Below are 24,572 nucleotides of genomic sequence, written 5' to 3' on the forward strand. Positions count from 1 at the left end.
AGCCAGGAGCAATCGAGGAGGGTGGAGCCTGTCTACCTGAGAGACCCATGAGGCCTGGGCTAGCCTAAGACCCGTGAGGCCTGGGCTAGCCTAGAAAGGAAAGGAGAGGATCAGGAAGTCAATGAACCGGAGGGTAAGCGGGCGGGAGGCGCCAGGCAGGCTGACTTGATAGGACCCTGCACTTACACGAGCACCATGCCTGATTGTACATTCTACTGTCTCTGTCTTGAAATTCTAATTTTTTATTAAGAAGCTCCTTGTTTTCATTTTGCACCAGGCCTTGAAGATTATGTTGCCCATCCTGGATGCTGAGGTTTCCAGGCTGAGCTAGTAAGACAGGCCAGCAGGAGTAGGTTTGGGAGAGGAGCTGGTGAGTTTGATTTGGGACGGGGGGGTATGTGAGAGGCTGGAAGTGGAATGGGGGTTGAGGAGATGGGGGAAGATTCCATGTCTCCATCCACAAAGTGAGAATTGCTGCCTCGCATCTGCCAGCGCCCAAGTCCACTTCTATTCTGCAGTGAGTCCGCGCCCCACCAGAGCCCTCAGACATACCTATCCTGTGCGCGCGCCCCTTGCTAGCATACAGCACTCGCAAGCTCCCAGTGTTGCCCCTACATTCTCAGGGCCTGACACATGGTAGCCACTCAGTACCTGTTTGTTGAATGAATAACTGTATTCATGAATACATGTGCACATATGAATCCACATACATACTCATGGGGCATCCATTGTCCCCACCACGATGGGTACCTGCACCACCGAATATCTTCCCCTATCCCACTGTCACTGCCCCACACTTCCTCCAAGACTTTTCTGTTACCCTGTGTCTAACCTGGCGGTGGAATGCCCTTGCCTCAGTGGCCCTCTCATTGGGTGTCTCCTTTGCAGGCAGAGTTGGGCAGGAGTTAAGGAGGAGCAGAGAGCGGGAGAAGCCCAGGACCTGGGGGAAGGTGGGACAGAATAGAGGCTATGACTGAATTCCAGTCTCAGCTCCTCCCTGGCTTCTCTCAGCTCAAACTTCTTCATCTGCAAAATGGGGATGGCAGGCAGAAAGGCATTCACACGGACACCTGGCTGCTGACACCGAGATAGAGTAAATCGAGGCAGGCTTTGAGAAGGCCGCTTCCCTACCCCCAACTCTGGGTTCCCTGCGGTGTTGAAAGTGGATGAGGGGCCCAGGGGATGACCCAGGTGATCTCAAACAAGGGGAGGGAGGCTGGCACTCCTGAGAGGAGGAGTGGTCCACTCCCAGTAGAAACCAGATGATACAGGAACTGAGACCCCAGCCAGTGCCTTGTACAACCCACATACAAGCAGGCACAGAAATGAGGTGGCCCCCAAAGACTACAGTAAACACTCTGACCTCAGGTAGCTTGGGGTGGGAGGAGGCAGAGGACACCAGAGAGAGGGGCCTGGGGAGGGAGCCCAATGGAGGGGGGTGGGGGGCACCAGGGTTCCTCTGCCAGGGTACCCTGCCTTCCAACAGCAGGGACTGCTCCCTCCCCTCTCAATCAATGCTGGCTTCCCAATATGAGAATGGAAAAGGCGTGTGTTCCCAGGAACCCCCACCACCCCCACCTGTCTCCTTCACCTTCCTGTGACCCATTTTGGGTCTCTCCAATGTGTTCTGGTCCCGCCTCTACCCCAACCCCCACCCCCATTGCAGCGGTGTTAACCATCACCTCTCAGACCTGTCAGGAGGTCCTTGGGAAGCCCCCAGCAAGGGGACTGCAGTGAAAGGCACCAGGATGAGAGGGGAGATGCCGGCAGGCAGGGGATGGGCCGGCTAATGGGCCTCGTCCCTCCTCCCCTCACCAGTTCACTTTTTCTGTAGCGTTATTGACCTGTCATTAGTTATCCGTCCAAGGTCGACGGGCCTGGCCCAGCCATAAATCACGGCGGCTGGAGGTGGGCTACAGGCGGAGCGATGGTCCCTGGGATGCAGTTCAGAGCTCAGCCCCCAGCTCAGCCCGGGAGGAGGCGCAGACGGCCTCAGCAAGTCTCGGAAGAGCTTTCCCGGGGGAGCTGGGCCCGCTTTCGTGTCCACGCATCCCGGCCCTCCTCCGCGAACCTTCTCAACTTCCCCACGGTGCTCCAGGCAGCCCCTCCCTCCGTCTCTCACGCCTTTCTCCTCTCCCCATCTCTTTCTTCTCTCAGGCTCTGCCTTCAAGGTGGGCGGGGAAAGAGGGATGGGGTGGGGACCTGGGGAGGTGCTGGTTCCCGCCCACTCGGTGTTCTCACCCCACCTGGTCTCCCAGTTTAGAACATCCAGGATCAAGGACAGAACACACCCACGGGGAAACTGAGGCACAGAGCCCTGACCAGGGTTGAGTGTGGGGAATGGGGTCCCACCGGATTCAGCACCAAAGTCACCAGTCCCAGCTCCGCTGTCTCAGCTCCGGCGGGGTGACGGGGAGGCTCTACCCCCTTCGAAGGGCACGCCAGGCCCCATCGGGCCGCCTCCTGCAGAGAGGAGCGGGGTCTCGCGCTGCAGCAGCGCAGTGGGGACCCTTCCGCCCCACCCCACTCCACCCCACTCCACTCTCACGCCCGAGATCGGAGAGAAGCCCGGCCGCCGGTCTCTTGCCCCGCACCCACCGCACCCTCAACCACACCCCACCCAGGCCTTCCCGCGCGGCCGGGCCTCTTCGCCGGTCCTCGCGCGCCCTCTGCTGGCGGCTTCCAGGAAGCGCGCCCGTGGCCCCCAATACCCGCCCCGCCCCCAGCCAGGCCCCGCAGTCCGGCAGGCCCCGCACCCGTCCCCAAGGACGCCCCACGGAGCACTCCCCATCCCGCCATCCCCGTTTCAGTGCGGCCGCTCCCATTTCGGATCCCAGAGGCCCGTTTGTTCCCAGAGGGTGGAGGGTGTTAGGATCAGGAAGGCAGAGCCTGAAGCTAGAGTGGCGAGTGAGGCTCCTCCCTGCGGAGCCCGAGGGGCATCTGCAGCCCGAATTTATTCTTCGCAGGGAGGTAGAGAGGAGACATCTCCTTGCAGACCGCCCCTCCGCTTGGTGGTCCTGAGGCTCCCGTGGGCACAAGGTAAGGGAGAGCCAAGGAGGCCCTCAGGTGGGTGGACCCTGGTTCTCACAGTCTCTGAGGTGGGAAGCTGGCGCTCAGGACTGTTGCCAGCAGGAAGAGGAAGAGCGTGGCCTCTGGGTTCTCCTCTGGGGCCACGCCCGAGGGTCCTCGGCTCCCTCCCCGTTAGGCAGCTCGGGAGGAAGGGGAACAGGCCGGGGGATGATCCCCTTACAAGGTGCTGTCTGGCTGACAGGTAGGGAGGGTAGCTCGACCAGAGGCTATGCTCAAACTGGCCCCAAAGTGCTCCACAGAATGCTGGGTCCAAGGTCAGGATGATGAGGGAGGATTCCTCAGCGGACGCCTGGAGCTGTGGGGAGGCGACGTCTCAGGCCAGGCGAGGCCCCCATCAGGCCCTGTGGTGGAGTTGGCATGGGGACAAGTGAGGCATGTGTGGGCTGTGGGGCCGGGCCGGGTGTGTGCAGGGACATGAGGCCAAGGGCTGAGGGGAAAGGGTCAGGTGTGTGCAGGCCCGCTGGGGCCATGGGGGACAGGGCAGACACGTAGGGATGTCTGTGAGCTACAGAGCCCGGACCCCTGCCTCCAGCAGGGCTGGAGCTTAGGAGTGCTCAGGCACTGGAGCCCTGGACACCACTAATTCCCAAATGGAGGTGGAGAGGTCAGGAGACCCCACCTCAGGGCAAGCGGACGACTGCTGATTCCAAACCCCAGGCTTCAGGGCCGGGGACTGTGTCCTTCAACATCAGCACAGGAACCCTCCACAGACTGAAAAGCTCAGGCTCCTTGCTTCAGATAAGGGGGAAGGAGGGAAAGAGGTTAGGACAGAAAGCCCAGTTAGATCTGGGATGGATCGAACCAGTCCCAGAGAGGAGCCAGGGAAACCAGCTGGGCTTCCCAGGTCACACAGATCTGAGCTGAAACCCAGCTCTGTTCTTCATATGGTGTGTGACTTAGGACTAGTAAATGAACCTCTCTGGGCCTCACTTTCCTCATCTGCAAAATGGGGATAATACAACTACCAGAGGGCTGTTGGGAAGCCTACATGATATAATCCATGTGCAGAATGGGTTAAGGGTGGACTGGCCAGGCTCAGGAGTCAATAAATGACGGTGAAACTCTGCTGAAACAAACCAGAAATAGGGTACAGCTAACTCCTCACTGGAGGCTCCTTTCATAACCTGAAAAATGTGCCTTGGTCTTCTCCAACCTCCATAGAAGCTGTTGCCTTCTATCTAGTAGGAATCAAAAACATCTTCGGCGGGGTGCGGTGGCTCACGCCTGTAATCCCAGCACTTTGGGAGGCCGAGGCGGGCAGATCATGAGGTCAGGAGTTTGAGACCAGCCTGACCAACATGGTGAAACCCTGTCTCTATTAAAAATACAAAAATTAGCTGGGCATGGTGGCATGCACCTGTAATCCCAGCTACACAGGAGGCTGAGGCAGGAGAATCGCTTGAACCCGGGAGATGGAGGTTGTAGTCAGCTGAGATCGCGCCATTGCACACTCCAGCCTGGGCAACAAGAGCGAAACGCCATCTCAAAACAAACAAACAAAAAACATCTTTTACTGGCACCAATCAAAGTACCATGAATATATACATTTGAAAAACTCTGGTTTGGGAGGAGGAAGGGAACTCTGGTTTGAAAGGGCATCAGATTAGCCTGCCTGGAGTGCCCATAACCTAGAAGGCTCTACCTGAGCCAATGCCACAGAAACTCCTCTTGTCAAGGACCCACTCCTGTGAGAGGGAAGCTCACTGCTCACCACGCAGGGGCCCAGACTCCACCTGGGCAAGAGTCACAAATGTAAATGCTTACAGGGTTCGGTCCCAGTTACAGCAGTAGGGAGTGGTGAGGACTTTGGGTCCAGTCAGTTACTACCATGTGGGAATATAGGGGAAGGATGGCATTAGGACAGAGCACCCAGCACTCTCCCAACTTCATCCCCTGCCCACCTCCTAGGAGCTTCCTAAGACACCCTTCCCCTAGGCCCTGTGAGTCTGTTTCCTACTGCTGCATAACAGATTATCACAAACTCTGCCCCTTAAACCAACACCAACTTATGATCTCACAGTGCTGTAGGTCAGCAGTCTGAGCAGGCTCAGCCCAGTTCTCTGCTTAGGGTCCCACAAGGCTGAAATCCAGGTGTTGCCAGCCTGGGCTCTTCGCTGGTGGCTCTGGGAAAGGCTGCGTCCACACACATTCTTGTTGCTGGTGGAATTCAGTTCCTTGTGGCTGTAGGACTGTTTCCCTGCCGGCTATCAGCCGGGGCTGCTTTTCAAGGACCCTCTCTGGCCTTTCTCCTGCTTCAAATCTCTCTGACTGCCCTTCTGCTACCAGCCAGAGAAAGCTCTTTGCTTTTAAAGAGTTCATGTGATTAGACTAGGTCCTTTTGCCATATAATGTGACATGACCACATGAGTGACACGTCATCACAGTCATACCCACACTCAAACGGGAGATAATCCAAAGGCAAAGATAACTGGGCGTGATCCTTTGAATCCTGCCCAGCACACTTAGCTTCTGGGGTCGGGTGGAAGCATGCCTTACTCCTAGGTCCAGCCCTCCTGACCTCTGAGAGACCTTGAACCAGGGCATAACCCATCTCTGGGCCTCAGTTTCCTCTTTTATAAATGGGGTAAGGGGGCTGGATGGCATCTAAAATTCCTCCCAGGTCCCAAATACTAACTGTGACACAGGGGATGGGGAATTCAGATCCCTTGACTGGGGGCCCCACTGACCATGGAAGAGCAGGACTGTGTTGCCCTCCACCAGCACCCCCATCCCAACCTCCCACAGGGCCTTGCTAGGGACAGCAGGATCGGTGACAGCCACACAGCACAGCAAAGGTGCCCAGCATAAGGCGGCCAGCTCCCCCACTGAGCTGAGCTGTGGGCAAGTGGAGAGGCTGCTTCTGTAGCCAGAGACCACAGTGCCTGTGAGGCCCCATAGACCATGATGGGTCCATTATGGAGCCTGCACAGGGCAAGGTGGGCTGGATCTACTTGGGAGTGGGGTGGGGCACAGTCCATGTTGGGTGGGCAACAACCCTCCTACCTCTCCACTCAAGCTGGTTTCCAGGCTCCTCTCCCAGATCCATCTCATCAGTCCTGATCTCAGCTTCTGCATCTCCAAAAGGGCCTTCTCAGGCTCCTCCTGCCCCTCCCACCTGGCCCTAGCTGGACATGGGGCATTGACTTCAGCATCCTAGGCCCTCTGAGAGTCCCAATCATCCAGCCCCATCTGCTTCACTCCCCATCTTTCTCCCAGGCCCCTCCTACCCTCCCCAGGTGCCACTTTCAGTTCTGCCTACAAGCTGCCCTTCAGGGGTCCCCATTCCCCCAGGCTCCCACCAAGGCCCAGCAGAGGGAGCTGGAAGGAGACCCTCCCCAACTCCATCCAAGCGCGGGAGCTGGGTAAGAGGCGGGGAAATGAATATTAATTTATCATGATTAGGCAAATCCGGCAGGGAGAGCCGATTCCGGCGGAGGAGGCTCAAAAGATGAATTTCAGCAATAAAATTAAATAAGGACGGACGGGCAGCCCCTCCTCCCTCCCGCTTTGCTGATCTCTCTCTTTCTTACAATTTATGAGGCCAATTATGAAGATGAGGTTGGAAGTTCCTGGAACTTCACTAAATGCAAACGGCGGTCCCTGCTGTTCCCATCAAATTAATTAACCGCGCGCTATTGATGGCCGCTCAAGGCTGACGCAGGCGGCCCACCCTGCGGCCTCCTCCATGGACACAAGGACACAGGGTGCTGGGGGCCCAGCCAGGGCTCCACCTGCAGTAGGGACTCCAGCACCACTGGGGACTTCCAGGGACCCCCCCACCTCCTTCTACCCAAGGCCTTGCCTGAGCCCTTAACAACGCAGGGCCTCCACCAAGACCTAAACAGACAGGGCCACACGGACACACGCCCAGGGTTGAGCACACACACACTCAGATACAAAATCATGAACACGCAGCACAGACGCAGGGGCCGGGAATGTGCATTAGGCACACACATGCCCCTGCAGTGGAACATGAACACACATATGCAGGGGCACTACACACACAACAACCACCACCCAGCTGAGGGAACTGGAGCAAGGGATGGGGGGAGGTGCGCTGTGTCTGGGGCTCTGGGCCTGCTCCGTCAGGGCCAGGCTGAGTCCAGCAGGGCAAAAAGGTGCCACCATTGCTAAGAGGCTCCACTCAAGCAACGGCCAGTAGCCTGCCTTCCCTGGGGTCCGTACTGCCCTCCAGGGGCAACCTCGGGCCCCTATCCATGGCCCCTCAGCCCCTGGGGCCTTGCTTCATCTCCAGGCCTGGGGCCTTCTTCAGGAATGTTCCCTGCAGTGTGGGGACCAGGTCTTGCCGAACAGAGCCTCAGGCCAGTTTGGGACTTCATCCCTGAGGACTCCCCAGTTCCAGAGCTCAGAAGCAGTACTCCCCAGTGGCTCAAGAGTTCTGGAAAACTAAGGGCAGAGCAGACATAGGGCCAAAGGCACCTGCGGCTGAGCCCACCAAGGCCTGCAAGCCTGGTAGCAGCAGGTGCCCCAACAGCAGTAACTTGCATGGGAGGCCACTCCCTCAGATAACAGGGGAGGGCCTGGAAAGGGGCGCCCCTGTTTGGGGAGCCCAAGTCTTCTCCAAGCCACAGTCCTCCATCCTGGCAAGAGGCATCCCATTCCATTTAAAGGGGGAGTAATTCCATGATTCTCCTGGAGAAGCAAGACAATGGGCCTGGGTTTGCCTTTCCCAGCCATTGGAACTGTAGGATGGGACACAGCTAGACTTGCCCACCTTGTCATGCCCACTCCAGGTGATGCCTGGGAAGCCCCTGCCCCATGCCCACACCTGCCCTGTGAGCAGCTAGAACCCAGGAGGAAAGGCCGGGGCCTGTCTCGCTCCCCTTTCCCGGTGCCCACGTCTGCCTTGTGAGCAGCTGGAACCCAGAAGGAAAGGCCGGGGCCTGTCTTGCTCCCCTTTTAGTGTAGGTCTAAGGTCAAGACTGAGGTCGCCACCCCAGGCCCTGGGAAAAGATGAAGCTCCAAGCTCAGTAGGGGTGGGGCAGAGCAGCCCAGCGGGGACTTGCATCTTGCAGTGTCAAGAAGAAACTGAAATTAGGGAGGCTCAGACTGAACATGTGGCAGCCCTGGGCTCATGTGAGGCTCCCCCTTCCCCACAAACTTCAGAGGACGCCCTCTACCTCACAGCAGGGCCTGCTCACACTTGCCATCCCTCTGCCTTTGTACAGGGAGAGCCCAACATGCACTCGGTCTATTGGGTTTCTGCAGTCACATTAACAAATTACACCAACTTACTGGCTTAAACAACACAGTCATTATCTCACAGTTCCACCAGCTCAAAATCCAGCAGGGCTCCCTGAGATAAGGCCAGACATCAGCAGAGCTGCCATCCTTCTGAAGGCTCTAGAGTAGAAGCTGTTCCTTGGCTTCTCTGACTCTTAGAGGCTGCTCACACTCGGCTGGAGACCTTTCCCCATCTTCAAAGCCAGAAACTTCGCATCTCTCTGACCTTTCCTCGTCAAGTCTCTCTTTGATTGTAGATTGTAGCTTTTTTTTTTTTTTTTTTTTTTTTTTTTTGAGACAGGGTCTCACTCTGTTACAGCTCAGGCTGGAGTGCAGTGGTGTAATCTCAGCTCATTGGAACCTCTGCACCTCTGCCTCCCAGGCTCAGGTGATCCTCCCACTTCAGCCTCCCAAGTAGCTGGGATTATAGGCACCACTAGGTCTGGCCATGCCTAGCTAACTTTTGTTTTTTGTTTTTTGTTTTTTTTTGTAGAGATGGGGTTTTGCCATGTTGGCCAGGCTGGTCTCAAACTCCCAGGCTCAAGCAATCAGCCCGCCTTGGCCTCGCAAAGTGTTGGGATTACACGCGTCAGCCACCACACCCGGCCCTGACTGTAGCTCTTAAGAACTCATGTTTACATTGGGCCCACAGGATTACCCAGCATAATCACCTCATCTCAAAATGCTTAAGCTTCATCACAACTGCAAAGTCCCTCTAGCCAACTAAGGTGACATATTCACAGGTTCCAGGGATTAAGACATGGACATCTTCAGCGGACCATTATTCTGCCTGCCACACGTGGCCTGTCCAAGGACAACCCTGGCTCAGGGACAGAGTGATGAAGAACTGGGCTGGAGCAGGGAGCAGGCTTGTGGGGTTTCTCTCTGCCTACTCCAGGCCAGGTGGTGACTGGGTGGTAGGTGTGTGGGGTGCTCAGCTGCTGGACAGGACCCCAGTTCCCACCAGGGCCCTGAAATGGAGTCTCTCTCCATTCAGGATGAATGGGAGACTGGGCTGAAAGCCTGTTCGAGAACCTGGTTCAGCGCTAAAGTGCCTGAGAACCCCCAATATTCATATTCCTTGCTTACTTGGACTCAAGAGAACCTCATTTCACCTCATTTTACCTCCAAACTGGGCAGCCTTTCTCAAGACTCAGAAATCCCTCCATTAGCTCCTCTGCCTCAGTGGCTCTTCTCCTGGGCTTCTGTGTCAGACTGGGCAGCTGAAGGGACACCCAGATGGGTCACTGGAGGTGGGGCATGCTCCCTCTTTATCCCACGACTTTGTGTTGCCCTGGCCAGGAGGTGGGACCAAGAGTCTGCATGGTTTCAAGGCAGTCTCTGAATTCTGAGTCTCCTGGGGGAAGGAGTTAAGGCAGATGGGGAGGGACGTCAAGAATGGAGGTCAGACCCTGATTTCAGACAAAGAAGTAAGTGGTATCCCTCCCTGCAGTTCTGGGACCTCCCTGTGTGTAGGAAAATTTGGGCGAGCTACTCTATGGCCTGCTGCACACTGGTTCCCTCCACCCCCAACCCTGGAGGTCCTGTTCCTTGGGCCTGGAGCAGGCTGGGGCAAAAGGAGAGAAGCAACTTCCACATTTGGACCCAGACACGCATCTTTGGACTTCTGCTGACTCCGACTCTTGCTGCGGACAGCAGCAGGCACTGAGGGACCAGTCCAGAGTGGGACCAAAAGCAAGCCTTCACACCCGGGGGCCCAGGCTTTCCCCAGCCCCTCTCCTATCTACCCAGGCCCCCACTGTGGCTCTTGGCAGCCATGTGTCCCTGGCAGTAGACACTCTCAGGGGAGAGGCTCGCCCCTCTAGAAGGCTTCTGGGCTTTTGATTGGCCATCTCTTGGGTTGGTGCTGAGCTGCGAAAGGGCCCTCCAGGTCCTGTGGGCTTCTGATTCCTTTCCCAACATGATCAGTGCTGGGAAGACCCCCTGACTTACACTTCAGGGGTATGAGCTTGAGTTGGGGGGCCTACTCCCAGGCTGCTAGGATCCCATGATCGAGACCAGGCAGACAAAGGCTGGCTCCGGACTCTGCAAGTTACCAACAGAAATGTAGCCCACCCAGCACACTCAAGGTGGGATCCCCCTGTGGAGCCGAAGCTGCCCTCACGCGTCACCACCCAACTCCCAGCATGGGGCCTCTCCAGGCTCCTCCTCCAATACAGTCTCCTTCTGACTCTGTGCCCACTCCTCCTCATACCTGGGCTGCCTGAAGCTCGTTCCATGACCCCACTCCCCCACCAAGTCTCCCTGCCCTGTGAAACAGCCTCAGGAAGACATCCTGCACTCCCCAGTGGGACCTGCTCCTGTCTGCTCTATCAAACCAAGCTCTGCATCCAGTCCTCTGCCAGCCCAGCCTGCTCCTGACTCCCAGCACACAGTGTCCTCTCTAAAGCTGGTCCTTAATTGTCCCCAAACAGAGCCTGCTGACTCCTCTCAGAGGCAATTTCCCTGCCAGTCTGCCTGTCTCCTCCTCCGGGAAGCCTTCCCTGGCCGCCCATCCCTGTGTACACGGTCACCATTTAGTTGTTCCTAATGGTTTCCTGAGTCTTGTCACTTTTGCTCATGTCCCCTGATAGCCTGGTCTAAGGCAGGGCCTGCAGAAGATGCTGATGACTAGATAGGAGCTCCGGGTGCCTGGCTCCAAGATTCTCCCTGGTCACAGCCACTGCTGTCCTTGCTGTGAGTTTAGGAGCTGACTCAGGCCAGTCCTGTCTGGAGGGCAGTTAACACAGCCTTTCTGGGCTCCTCTTTTCAGTTCCCATCTCTGTCATCCCTGCCTGGGTGGAATAAGGTAGCCAGAGGCTGCAGCAGCTCAGACACCAGGCAGGTTCAATGTCAAATGCACTTTACTGGGCCCCTGGGCCTCCCAACACCGTCCTCACCAAGGCTGGGGCACCCCATTCCCAGCACCACCAGCTGCCCAGGAAGCAGGATGGATAGAGGGAACACGTGTGGAATGGCTGTTCTCCTACCCCAGAGGGTGCCGGATGATGTTGACAGCACGGCTGCTTCCCTCTCCCCTGCAGCTTCTGTCCCCACCCAGCAGCTTGGCCTTTCCCATAGCAGGGAAAGGGGATACCTGGGGCTTCAAACCAGCCACCTGCTCCTGCTTAAAATGGGACAAGGGGCCATTTGCAAAATTCTTCGAGGGGCAGTGGTGAGGTAGAAGGGGTGGTAGCCTGCTCCTGTCTGGGAGAGGGCTGGGCAGACACTGGGAGCCGGGCAGACACTGGGAGCCAGGCTGGCTCTTGCTTCAGGCCCAGAGCCCTGGGCCCTGCTTGCTGAGGAAGCTGGTGGTTGGAGCGGCAAGGTTCAGCCAGCTGAGGCTGGAGGGAGTACTGGGTGGCCAGGAGGGGTAGCCAGTCCAACTCGGCTCTCCTCAGCACCCCCAGCCATGGGTCACCAGTCCCGCTCAGCAGGTTCTCGGTAGGGGAGGCCTAAGAGCCTGAAGACATCCTTCTCAGTGGGAGTGGGCAGCACTCGGCCAGACCCCACCTTGCAGCCATGGGTGTTCCGGACCACAGCGGTGCTGAGGGCATGTTCTGACAGACTCATGCCCTTGGTCTTGGCCAGGGCTCGCATGGAGCGGTTGAAGTGTGCAGAGCCAGTGAAGTAGAGCAGGGCACAGGCAAACTCGCTATAGGGCACCACGATGATGTCCAGGCGCCGGTGCCGCCACTCTGGCCCTGGGAGCCGGCACACCCCCAAGTACTTCTGTTGCTGACCATTCTCCTCTTGGCTCACCAAGTCATCTGTGAGGAACCCTGGCCCAACAGAGGGGACTGCTGGGAGGGCAGGGAACCAGGCCTGGGCTGTCCCATCCTCCCAGGTCTCTCCTGATGTCTAAGCTGGGGCTTGCCCAGGTATTAGCTGGGTGACACTACCCTCTCTGGGCCCTTCTCCTTTTCTGTAAAACATGGATAGTAATTCCCATCTCCCCCATAGTGTCACAGAAAGATCAGATGAGATACTTGGCCTGCAGGGTTCACTAAGCACCTCCACGTAGGTGTGGCGGGGCTGTTCCATCTCTCCCTGGAGAGGATTCCGGCCCCGATAGAGAGATGGGATGCTGGCAAAGCACTGTTCCCCTGCTTCCTGCCTCAGGACTGGAACTTCTGAGGTTCTCCCTCTGAGGGGGCCCCCAGACCTGTGCTGCCCTCTGTCAACCTGCTCACCCAGAGATGGAGCTTATACCTTGCTGCCGAAGACTGTCAAGGAGGCGGCTGAAGATACCCCGGTGGGACCGGCCATCTGGGTGAGTGATGAGCACGTCGACATCACCACAGGTCGCCTTTCCCCGTCGGTATGAACCACATGCCACACACAGCAGCCCGGAGTTAAAGGCCTGGGCTGCTTTCTGGACCTGGGAAAGAGAGCGGTGACAGGTGAGGGGCCGTGCGTGGGGAGCTCCTCTCCCACAGCAGCACAAGGGCCTTCCCAGACTCGGGCCCACACCCTCAGCTTATGCCCATTCCAGATGCCTGCTGCAAGCCCAGGGGAATCCACCCTGGGGAGCTGCTGTTCTTTCTCTTCGCTAGGACAGGAGAGAAGAAAAAGCTCACTGTGCAGGAGGCAAGCCTGAGGAGAGACGGGAGAAGGTGCCGGCTCTGCTTCTGAGAGTGGGCACTGAGCTTGCCCCGTGGAGCTCTTTAAGATTAGGGAGACACAGACTCTCTCTGCCCCTGCCCCAGCCCACGTGCCCAGGTCTGTGAAACTCCACTTAGGACAAGGGGCCAGGTGCTGAAAGCCCTCAGCCAGGTCTAGGCAGCCCCAGATATCTACTGATTTGGAGCTAAAGGTTTGGAATATGTGAGCTGGGGTTTGAGGCCTGAGCAGGTGGCTGGCAGCATGCGCCAGGCCCAGGCCCAGGAGAAAGTGGAGCACAGAAATACAGCTGCACCCGTGGGAAAGGAGAGGAAAGAAAGCAAAGAGGGGGCAGTTCTGAGCCAACACCCACATCCTTTCTTGGTGGGGAGGGAGCTGAGACAGCAACTGCCAGCTGAAGGATTGTCCCTCTGAGGAAAAATAAACCCATTAGCCTCCACCCCTGAGACACTGAGGTTCTTTCATATGCAGATGGCCTCCCGCCTCCACCCCAGGACACTGAGAATTCTGGGGCCCCGGACACCTCAAGTATCCTGACAGGAGGGCTCCGCTAATCCCCTTACTCCCTTCTTGAGCCTCCCAAGAGAATGGAAGGAGGAGGTCCACGTGAGTAATCCCATCAAAACTCCTACAGCTGGAGCCCTTAAATGGGAGCACAGGAGGCCAGGTGGGAAGCCTCTTTTGTTCCAATGGGCTGGGTACTGACTGAGGCATTCTCCATGCCCGGATACCATGGCTGAGTGACGGTGTCATCACTAGCACCAAGGCCTGGTGATGGGCAGACAAAGAGGCCTGTCCATCCATCTCATACCGGCCTCATAGCCTTGTGGCCTGGAATGGAGCTGGAGGCTGATTTCAATCAAACTGGGCCAGTCTCCATGGGATCCCACTCTATCAGAATCCCTGACCAAAGTGAGCAAACCTTGCCTATTACAAGCAGCTCCTAATCCTAATGCCCATTGAACAAATGATACATCTAGCCCTAAATGCAGTCCAGTGTCTCTCTAATCTAGCTTTTACATGAACCTAATTGCTAACCCAACTCTAAACCAAACCCAAATCTTATTTCTTGGACAACTACAAATCTTAACTTAAAAGCAACCAACATTAAGAAAATCCTACGCCTAATTAAAGCCTAACTTTAACTCAATCTTTTTTTTTTTTTTTTCAGACAGAGTCTTGCTCTGTTGTCCAGGCTAGAGTGCAGTGGCACAATCTTGGCTTGCTGCAACCTCCGCCTCCCAGGTTCAAGCAAATCTCCCACCTCAGCCTCCCAAGAAACTGGGATTATAGGCATGAGCCACGGCACCCGGCTAACTTTTTTGTATTTTTAGTAGAGACGGGGTTTCGCCATGTTTGCCAGGCTGGAAATTTTTGTATGTTTTATAGAGACAGGGTTTCACCACGTTGGCCAGGCTGGTCTCGAGCTCCTGAGCTCAGATGATCTGTCCACCCTGTTCTCCCAATGTGCTGGGATTAAAGGCATAAGCCACCGTGCCTGGTCTTAACTCCATCTTGATGGAGCTTTCTTCCAACCCCAAACCAAATCCTACTGACACTGTGCTTTTACACCAACTCTACCCCAAATCCTGAGCCAGCCTTGCGTGGGCTTTAGAAGGTCCATACATCTGGAAAAAGACATAAACCTTTGCACATTTGTGCATTTTGGGGGGAAAACAGTCCACAGTTTTCATCAGGTTCTCAAAGAAGTTGGTGAAATAAAAAAAATAAGATAAAATAAAATATTAAAACCCTCTGCCCTGACCCACCCTAACCTCAATACAGATATAATTCACCTGTAATCTAACCCTAACATTAACCCAATCCTAACACCAATCAGTCTAGAATCAAATCCAATCCTAACAGGCCTGACTACTGAGAACCAGAATCTAGAGGGCTGGTGTTACAGCTCTTTCCTCCCAAAGCCCCCCCACCCCCACCTCTGGGCCTGGAGCTTCAGTCTCAACTTGCTCTGTGCTCAACCTCTGGTGATCCACAGTTTCCTCTGCCTGCTGTGCTCCCCAGCTGAGGAGTTGGGGGTTCTTGGCTTTGACCCAAGACCTTAGAGCAGGACCTGGCTGTCCTCACTGCTCTGGGACACCTGCTTACTGTCTGCTCAATCTCTGTAGCCTCCTCCCTGGGCATACGTTCCAGGAAGTCACTGTAATGCTTCAGGCCGATGGCCTGCTGGGTTGTCAGGGAGGCCTGGCTGTGGATGTCTTCCAGACTTCGGAAGCCCTGGAAAAAAGCAGCCAGATGGGAAGCTGTAAGGATCCAGGACCAATGAAGAGGCATGAGTGAGCACACACACAAGGCTTCCATCGCCCCAGACTCTAGGGAAGGCTAGAGGCAGGACCAACCTAGGGGCAGTTGGGTCTGTACTCAGCAGGACTTGGGAAAGGCAGGGAGTATGGGAAACATGCCATCATCCAGCCCTGCCACTATCCTAAGATACTCGTTCATGATTCCATCAGTCTGAGGATGGACCTTGTCATCTTCATCCTTACCAAGCTGCCCTGGTGATTGTGGGAAGAGCCAGGATTGGGAACCACTGCTCTAGACACACAGTGTCAAGGCCTGGCCTCCTCAGGAAGGCCCTTGCTGGTCTGGGGAGACTGAGAAACATACTTCTTGTCCCTGTCTACTCCTTCTTAAGGATACCAAGCAACAAGGCTGTTCTGGGAGCTGAGGGGTCTATATGAGTCCTGGTCCGCTTGAAAAATGGTCCCCCTATACTGTGGGTGCATTCCCATCAGAGCACAGCATAGGGATCTGGGGCAGAGCACAGCACACATCTGGGGCAGGAACTCTGAGACACAGCAAAACTGAAGTAGGGGCTGAGCCAGGGTGTGACCTGTTGGTACCACATCTGGGCAGTCTTGGTCCCAGCTCCCCAGATGTTGGAGAAGAGCTCCAAGACAGGCACGCTCTCACTGATATGGTCCAGCTTCCGCAAATGCCCGCTCTCCAGGATCTCTATGATTTTCTCAGCCATCCGCTTCCCAATCCCAGGGATACTGCACGCCTCCTAGAGGAGGAGGAGGCAGAGGCAAGAAAGAAGAGTGAGGAGATGGAAGAGGTAGAGCCAGTGGAAAGGAAGCTGACTCCTCTAGCAGATGCTGGCATAAAAGCCAGCCTGGCTGCTTGGCAACTGTGTGGCTATGTAAAGCTTGGGTGTAGTTGAAGATGAGAATTTTGGATAGAATGAGGGCTGGGTAATTTGTCTTTTGGTTCCCAGAAGGATGGAGACCAGCAGTAAGAAGCAGAAAATAATGATGATATTAGTCACCACCACCACCACCATCATCATCATTCCAACAGCAAGAGCTAACATTTACTGAGGGCTTACTGTATGTCAGGTCCTGTGCTACAGGGACCATTTCATTTAATAGTAGCCCCTTTTTACTAATGAGAAAACTGATGCTTTGAGAGTTTAAGTAACTTGTCTGGAGTCACACAGTTAGTGAATGACAGGAACCAGAGTTCAAACCCTGGTCTGTTAGGCTTCAGAGTCCAAACTTCTTTTAAACAACTTTTTAGGCGGGACACAAGGGCTCATGGCTGTAATCCCAGCACTTTGCAGGGCTGAGCCGAGGGTAGATTGCTTGAGCCCAGGAGTTCAAGACCAGCCTGGGTAACACGGCAAAACACCATCTCTGCTAAATAAATGAATAAATAAATAAATAAATAAACAAAATTAAAAATAAAAAACTTTTAATTATGTTAAAAAAATTCAAAAGTAGAGAGATCCGTATAACCCCCAAGTATCGTACATCTCCCAGCTTCAACAACTATCAAGATTTTGCCAATCTGCTTTCATCAATTTTCCTTTTTTTTCTTTTGTGCAAGTCCTAGACCCCACTGTACCTGAACCCCACTGGGGTTACTAACCACTGGCTAGTAAAGACCCCTCCTCCCACTCTAGCCCCTGGGTACCTGGTACGAGGTGACAGGCTTATGGAAGCTCTTGAGGGCATTGATGGCCTTGGCATAGCCCAGGGCCCTCCACTTGTCTCCCTGAACACTGTAGGCTTTGGCCAGAACTTCCAGCTTCTCTGTGATATGGAGGTTGTGATTGGTCGCCTTCTGGCTTGAGGGCTGTGCACAGACCCACTTATCCAGGACAGCAGGGGCTGGGCTAGGCTCACAATCTCCCTCAAGGGAGGTGGGGTAGTGGCCACTGATGAGGGCTTCCAGATCAGCTGCGCTAACCTGGGTTTCTTCCCCATCACTGGCTTCATCATCAGAGATGGGCTTGGGGTAGAGAAGAAAAGAAAACAATAAATTCTTGTCCTCCAAGAGAAGGGATCCTTAAAGGTGGGGGTCATCTTCTTTGTGCGGGGGGAGGGTCTTCTAGTCAGACCTAAGAATGAGGCGGGGCCTTCTGCATCAGACTTGGATCTCCTTGGGTGTGAGGCCACGTTCCCTTTGGCTCCACGCAGTGCCTAGCCCTAGGATCCCCAGTGGTATGTGTTAGATATGGCCTAGATGAATGCAGCAGTGATGAGTGTTGGAAAGAGCTAAATGGCTTCACAATAGAGCCCTCCTCTCTCAGGGGCCTGGGACTTTCTGAACAGCCACCAGGCCCTCCCCATTTCTGTGATCTGCTTCCTAGGGGAAGGGAGTTCTGAGGGATGGGAGGCTCCTGACCTGGGCTTGGGTGTTTGGTGCCTCTTTTGCCTTTTGGGGAGGAGACACAGGCCTGGTGGGAGGAGGAGGAGGAGAAAGGGCTGTCTGAAGCAGGGCCTCATGGGTGCCAGGAGGAATAGAAGCATCCTGCTCTGCCTTGCTGGGCTGTGGCTGGTCCAAGTACCTGTGGGGATGGTGATGGGAGGTTAAGACACCAAAGCTCTCACCCTGTATGTGTCCCCAGTCCTTCTGTACTCTGAAATACTTGGTTTCCCAGTGTGTCCAATTAAGAAAATGAGTTTTTTGAGGTTTTTGGAGTTTCTCTTGAGACAGGGTCTTGCTCTGTCACCCAGGCTGGAGTACAGTGGTACGATCAAGGCTCACTGCAGCCTTAACCTCCCTGGCTCAATCAATCCTCCCACCTAAACCTGTTATAGCTGGGACTACAGGCACACCCCACCATGCCTGGCTAATTTTTTAATTAATGATAGTTATTTTTAAGAATTCAAGAAAAGAGCTCAAGATGCTACTAGAAAACATTTGAAAAAAAGACTGGGATCAGCCCACCTACTGGGGATGAAGATGCTGAATCCAGCTACATCCACCAGCCTCCTCTCCTGAAGGCACAAGCTCAGCCAGGCTGACTTCACCAGCTGAGCACCCGGGGGCAGCTGGGGTAGTCTGAGAAGGCGGAGGGCTCGCTCATAGTCCATGCCTTCATCCACCACAATGTGAGTGACACCTGGGCCCTGGGCAGGGCATAGCTGGCCGCCATGCTGAACAATCTGCTTCTCAAAGAGTTCTGCCCGGGCTCGTCCAATGCCAGTGCGCACAACATGGGCCCGAAGGGAGCTCAGCCACTCTGTGGAAGGAACATCCAGATGACTACTGTTGTAACTTTTTAATTTTTATCTGCCACCCCCTGGCCATGACATAACTTCTAACATGATCTGAATGACGTGTTCAGAGTCCCCTACCCTGAAAATAAGCATTTCCCTTCCATCCAGACAGCTTTCCTTCTACATATAACAAATTTTCTCACAGGCCAGCACTTGAATGTAAGGGACAAGGATTTTCATACGTCCTGTTCCTTGGTGCAATCTAGAAGTGTCTGGCACATTGTAAGTAACCTGTAAATATTTGTTGAATGAATGCCTCCTCCCTTCTTGTTTTTTGTTTGTTTTGTTTTCTTTTGTTTTGTTTTTGTTTGGAGACAGTCTCACTCTGTCGCCCAGGCTGGAGTACAGTGGCATCATCTTGGCTCACTGCAACCTCCATCTCCCAAGTTCAAGTGATTCTCATGCCTCAGCCTCCCAAGTAGCTGGGATTACCGGTGTGTGCCACCACGCCTGGCTAATTTTTTGTATTTTTAGTAGAGACAGGGTTTCGCCATGTTGCCCAAGCTGGTCTCGAACTCCTGAGCACAGGTGATCTGCCTGCCTCGGCCTCCCAAAGTGCTGAGATTACAGGCATGAGCCACCGCACCCAGCCTCTCTCCATACTTTGAATCCTTTATCATTTATTCTTTCAACAAAGCGCGTTTCTTGCCCTTACAGTCTGACAGACCCGACAAAGCCTCTGCCATTATTTGCCAATTTGGCTGCAAAACAACTAACAACAAGCCTGGGTAATGGAGGGGGGTTTCTGTCCCAGTCCTCAGGGCAAAAATTATACTGGTCATTCCCTGAGGGCCCAGGGAGTCTTTTCTGATGGATAGAGGTCTTTGGGTAGAAAAGAAGGTAACATAGCAAATAGCCTGTCCAAGACCCAGGACCAAGCTTAGTACAAGGTAGATACAAACAGACCTGCAGGCCCTGGACAGGCAGAGTCAGCTCCAATATCTGATTCTGCACATAAAAAACGTAGGGCTGAAGCACATGAAGGCTGAGGGTTCAAGCACACGAGGGTTCTGAGACTGGGTCAGCTCACCTTCTGCTTCTTCTCCCTCTTCCCTCCTGGGAATCTTTGCAAGTACTTTTGATGATGCATCAGCATGAATTTTCTTCCGCTTGGGAAATGCCTTCAAGATACCCCTGGGATCCATTGAAGTATGGCTGGATCCCGGCCTATTGGAGGGTTGGTCAGGGCTGCTGCACGTGGAAATCCAGAATTGAGGCCCTCCAACCCCTTTGCCTATGGAGGTAGGGTCTTTCCTGACCAGGCTTTGGGGGTAGCAGCCCAGTTTGGGGAAGCGGGTGGGGAGAGGGGGTCTCTTCAAACCCGGTTAAACTTCAGTGGTTTAGCCTAGCTTCACACTCCCCAGCCTTTCGAAGTTGGAGTATTACGGGAAATGAGGGGAAGGCTGGGGCCATCGGGGGTACTTTTGAGGAGTAGGAAACGACACCATTCCTCAGAGGGGTTGCGCTAAAGATTCAGCACAACCCTGCTGCGGCCCACTTCGAAGGGCTTTACCAAATGGGATGCTGGGCTAGGAAATGGAGCTTTAGGGGATGGAGCGGAGCCTGGGGAGGACCTGCACATAAACCCCACATACTATTTCTCTACCTCCAACACAGACTCGCAGAGGAAAACCTGAGGAGGAGGACTTTCGGGGGTGAGTGGGAACGCCCTGCACCTGTCCTGGTCTCAGCCTCTCGACATGGGGGTGCTCAGCGCCGCAGCTGTGGGGAGATGGGGCACGGCCGCAGCAGGTGTGGGGAGCCCTCCGGGAATGGAGGAGTCTCGCAGCTGCGGGTGAAGTCCCGGGCAGGTGCGGTGTACTCGCCGTGTACGCAGCTGGCGCAGGCCAGGGAATCCCAGCTCGGGGCTAGAAGAAAGCTGGAGTGCCCGACCCCGGCCCCAAGAGTCTCTCCAACCCCCAGAGTCGGTCCCCGGGTGGGGTCGACTACTGGCCAAGCTAGTCACCCGGGGGTGGGCAAGAATAGACCACTTACCAGCAGAGCCAATGAGAGCGGACGAAGGGGGGAAGGAGGGCAAATGGCCAGAATAGCTTCCGAGTCAGCCGGAAGTGACCCTCAGTGGAACGGTTGCCATGGCAGCGGCTGGGCGTGCTGCTTAGCAGGGGAAAGATGGCGGTGACGGGCTGGTTGGAGAGTCTGCGGACAGCCCAGAAGACTGCGCTGCTGCAGGACGGTAACTCGAGGGTCCCCACGGGCTCCTTCGTTTTTTTCCCTCAGGGTCCGGCCCTCCCGGAAGGGCCTCAGGGCCTGGGTCGGCAGAGCTGGAAGGGTCTCGGCGGTCAGCCGGGCCAGGTCCTGCATTTGCAGATGAGGAGACTGAGGTTCACAGAGATGACATGACTGGAACACATGTCTCCGGACACCCCTTAGATTCCTCTACACCATCTCGCTCCGCTCTGAGTTCTGTTGCTAATATAGTAATTTCTTTTACATTCATTATCTCATTTGCTCCTCACCACTGTCCTGAGAGGCTAATTTTCACCCCGTTTTACAGAAGAGGAAACTGAAATCCAAGAATGTTTTAGACTTTAGAGAAGAGAGAGGCCTGGGCTCTAGTTCCGACTGTGCCATTAATTCACCACGGGCGCTCCAGTCGGCTCCTTTACTTGTTTGGGCCTCACTTTCCTCATGTGTAAAATGAAGTGGATGGACTACCATTGTTATCTCTTGAGGTCCTTTCCAGCTGTAATATTTTTGTTAAGTGAACTTCTAAATGTTTTCTGTGTCTTTAGGGGAGCTAGAGCAAGAACCAAGGGCTGTGCCTGGAAGAAGTGGGCACAGGGGCATGGATACCTAACTTTTCCCCACCCTAGGATTGGCCGATGCCGGCCCCTTTGTGCACTTGGGTCCTTTCTGGACCCACTGGGTAGCCAGGATGAACTGCGTCTGAAGTTCCTGAGGCTTTCAAGATAACAGCTGGTGACTCATGTTCACAGGCAGAGGCCAATCAGGGAAGCCTGTAGTTTGTGGAAATTAAAATCATTTACTCGTTCGTGCAACATTTAGGAAGACTTTTACTATGTGCCAAGCTCTAAACTAGAACAGAAAGAAAAAGATATGTTGTCCCAGGACTCAGAGTGGTTGGGAAAAACATGTACTTAAATAATAAGAAGGGTTAAATAGAGGTTGTAGTCTTGTATAAAATGGTAGGAAAGAGTGAAGGTGTAAGTGACATCTCTTTGGAGGAAGACCCAACAGAAGTGATGATGTTTCTGGGTCCTAAAGAATTAATAAGGTCAGGCACAGTGGCTCACGCCCGTAATTCCAGCACTCTGGGAGGCCAAAGTGGGCTGATCATTTGAGCTCAGGAGTTCGAGACCAGCTTGGGCAACATGGCCAAACCTCATCTCTACAAAAAATACGGAAATTATGGCCGGATGTGGTGGTTCACGCCTGTAATCCCAGCATGTTGGGAGGCCGAGTGGGCGGATCCCTTGAGGCCAGGAGTTCGAGACCAGCCTAGCCAACATGATGAAACCCCATCTCTACTAAAAATACAAAAAAATTAGCCAGGCGTGGTGGTGCGCACCCGTAATTCCAGCTACTCTGGAGGCTGAGGCAGGAGAATCACTTGAACCCGGGAGATGGAGGTTGCAGTGAACTGAGATCGCACCACTGCATTCCAGCCTGGGTGACAGAGTGAGTGAGACTGTGTCTCAGACAAAAAAATAAATAAGCCGTGCATCATGGCACATGCCTGTAGTCCCAGCTACTTGTGGTGGCTGAGGCCAGAGGATCGCTTGAGCCAGCGAGGTAGACGCAGCAGTGAGCCGAGATCATGCCAGTGCACTCCAGCTTGGGCGACACAGCGAGACCCTGTCTCAAAAAAACTGAAAAAAAAAAAAAAAAAGAATTAATAGGCGTTTGCTGAGTGAAGAAGAGGGGATAGCTATTCAAAGAACGACTCACATATAAGGACCCTATGTGAAGGTGTGAAGGTACGTGCCTGATTACTAGAGGAATAACAAAATGTTTAGTAATGTTAAAGCAGTCACTCAGTCAGAACAAACCACCTATAACTATGTCAGGTACTATTCTAGGTGCCAGGATGGAAGGGAGAATAAAAAGGTCCCTTTTCTCAAGGAGCAATGAGGGGAAGTTGTGGAAAATGAAGACAGATGACAGATAAGTTGGGACATATTGTGATCTCTTATGCCTTGCTAAAGATTTAGGACATTTTCTCATAGGACAGTGGTTTTTGTTTTTATTGTGGTAATAAATACATAACAGAATTTAGCATTTTAATCATTTTTAAGTGTTACAGTTCTGTGGCATTAAGTACATTCACATTGTTGTGCAACTATCACCACCATCTTCAGAACTTTTTAATCTTTCTCAACGGAAATTCTTTTTTTTTTTTTTTTTTTTTTTTTAGAGACAGGGTCTTGCTCTGTCACCCAGGCTGTGGGGTACGATCATAGCTCACTGCAGCCTTGAACTCCTAGGCTCATGTAGTCCTCCCACCTCAGCCTCTTGAATAGCTGGGACTACAGGCATGTGCCACTACACTCAGCTCAAGTGAAATTCTGTACCCACCAAACGCCGACTCCTCATTCCCTCCTCCTCCCATCCCCTGGCAACCACCATTCTACTTTCTGTCTATGAATTTGACTGCTCTAGGAACCTCATCTAAGTGGAATCATACAATATTTGTCTTTCTGTAACTGGCGTATTTCACTTAGTGTAACGCTTCAAGGTTCATCCATGTTGCCACAGTTGGCTGCTTCCAGCTGTGCCATTAATTCACCACAGGATCTCTAGTTGGCCCCTTTACTTGTTTGGATCTCACTTTCCTCATCTGTAAAATGAAGTGGATGGGCTACGATTGTTATGTCTGAGGTCCTTTCCAGCTGTAATATCATTCGTAAAGTAAACCTCTAAATGTTCCCTGTGTTTTTAGGGGAGATAGAGCAAGGACCAAGGGCTGTGCCTGGAAGAGGTGGGCACAGAGGTATGGATATTGTAGCATGTGTCAAAATTTTGCTCCTTTTTAAGGCTGAGTGATATCCCATTGTATGTCTACACTGCATTCTGTTTATTTATTCATCTGTTGATGGACACCTGGGTTGCTTCCACCTTTTGGGTATTGTGGATAATGCTGCTCTGAACATGAGTATACAAATATCCACTTGAGTCCCTGCTTTCACTCTTTTTGGTCACAGAAGTTTTTAAACAAATACTTTATCAGCCAGGATTTTGTTAAGTTCTTTTGTTAGTAGCATCACAAAATGATATTGTTAAGATTCCACCCTATCCCCAGACTGAAAAACAACTCAGTATTGCATATGTGGTTAAGCCTTATCAACCTGCAGATTTACCCCTGGGTGTGTAGGAGGGGTGTGGGGAGTGGGGGGGGGTTACTCCATTCCACCAAGAATCATGGCTATTGATATCTTGGACTGGATAATGAGACTCCATTTTACTTTTTTTTTTAAGAAATAATTACATTCATTGTGGAAATATGAAAAATAAAGAAGTCAAATATAATATTACCACCCAGATAATCATAATTTACTTTTTTTTTTGAGACAAGTTTCACTCTTGTTGCCCAAACTGGAGTGCAATGGCGCAATCTCGGCACACTGCAACCTTTGCCTGCTGGGTTCAAGCGATTCTCCTATCTCAGTCTCCTGAGTAGCTGGGATTATAGGCGCCCGCCACCAAGCCCGGCTAATTTTTTTTTTAATTTTTAGTAGAGACGGGGTTTCACCATGTTAACAAGGCTGGTCTCGAACTCCAGACCTTAGGTGATCCGCCTGCCTCGGCTTCCCAAAGGGCTGAGATTACAGGCGTGAGCCGCCTCGCCCAGCCCATAATTTATATTTTTATACACAAACTTCTATATTATTTCATGCATACACTCACAGTTATTTTTCTTTTGCAAAAATATACTAATATACTTAATAATTTATATATACATTTATTTCTAGAATAAATATACTATTAAAACAAAGTATAGATAAGTATCGAATAATCATTGGGTAAGGGAAGATGCTCTGAGTGCAACTTCTAAGGCAGTAACCACAAAGAAAGAAAATGTATAGTTGGCTTTATAAAAACTAAACA

General features: G+C 53.3%; 2 protein-coding genes across 14 annotated transcripts in view; one reads left to right on the plus strand and one right to left on the minus strand.

Annotated features, from left to right (window-relative positions):
- The first annotated feature begins 2,782 nt into the window (after window positions 1-2,782).
- The window catches only part of DPCD (deleted in primary ciliary dyskinesia homolog (mouse)), a 39,214-nt gene continuing 17,424 nt past the window's right edge, over window positions 2,783-24,572 (plus strand). The window contains exon 1 of one of the 2 annotated variants that reach the window (XM_063710435.1): window positions 2,783-3,039. Coding sequence is in view for 1 of the 2 variants with exons in the window: in XM_004049987.3 (XP_004050035.1) it covers window positions 20,616-20,679 (64 nt within the window). In the remaining variant the exon portion in view is untranslated. Of the gene's footprint in view, window positions 3,040-20,540; window positions 20,680-24,572 lie in introns of those variants that run through there. The other variant, XM_004049987.3, reaches the window with a different exon arrangement.
- Window positions 11,181-20,556, minus strand: POLL (DNA polymerase lambda). Of its 12 annotated transcripts, none has more exons than XM_055352777.2 (9): window positions 20,162-20,556; window positions 19,516-19,676; window positions 18,154-18,448; window positions 17,608-17,770; window positions 16,894-17,211; window positions 15,812-15,985; window positions 15,067-15,195; window positions 12,547-12,715; window positions 11,181-12,116 (listed from the first exon to the last, which is right to left on the minus strand). In XM_055352777.2, the coding sequence occupies exons 2-9, from the start codon at window positions 19,628-19,630 to the stop codon at window positions 11,752-11,754; spliced, it is 1,728 nt and encodes a 575-aa protein (XP_055208752.2). In that variant the 5' UTR covers window positions 19,631-19,676; window positions 20,162-20,556; the 3' UTR covers window positions 11,181-11,751. The 12 variants fall into 12 exon arrangements, with proteins under 12 accessions (XP_055208752.2, XP_055208753.2, XP_018890727.2 ...); XM_055352778.2 differs by having other exon boundaries at window positions 19,516-19,652; window positions 20,481-20,550; XM_019035182.3 differs by having other exon boundaries at window positions 20,481-20,550.

The sequence above is a fragment of the Gorilla gorilla genome, chromosome 8 (genome assembly GCF_029281585.2).
Source record: "Gorilla gorilla gorilla isolate KB3781 chromosome 8, NHGRI_mGorGor1-v2.1_pri, whole genome shotgun sequence".
Lineage (NCBI taxonomy): Eukaryota > Metazoa > Chordata > Mammalia > Primates > Hominidae > Gorilla > Gorilla gorilla.

What these genes read in the sequence shown, in the direction of transcription:
- POLL (XM_055352777.2), bottom strand. Translation starts at nt 19,630, where the DNA reads ATGGATCCCAGGGGTATCTTGAAGGCATTTCCCAAGCGGAAGAAAATT. An exon ending in AGCCTGTCACCTCGTACCAG is followed by an intron (nt 15,986 to 16,893) that starts GTACCCAGGGGC and finishes CTCCTCCTCTAG; the next exon opens with GAGGCGTGCAGTATCCCTGG. An exon ending in TGACAGTCTTCGGCAGCAAG is followed by an intron (nt 12,117 to 12,546) that starts GTATAAGCTCCA and finishes CTGTTGGGCCAG; the next exon opens with GGTTCCTCACAGATGACTTG.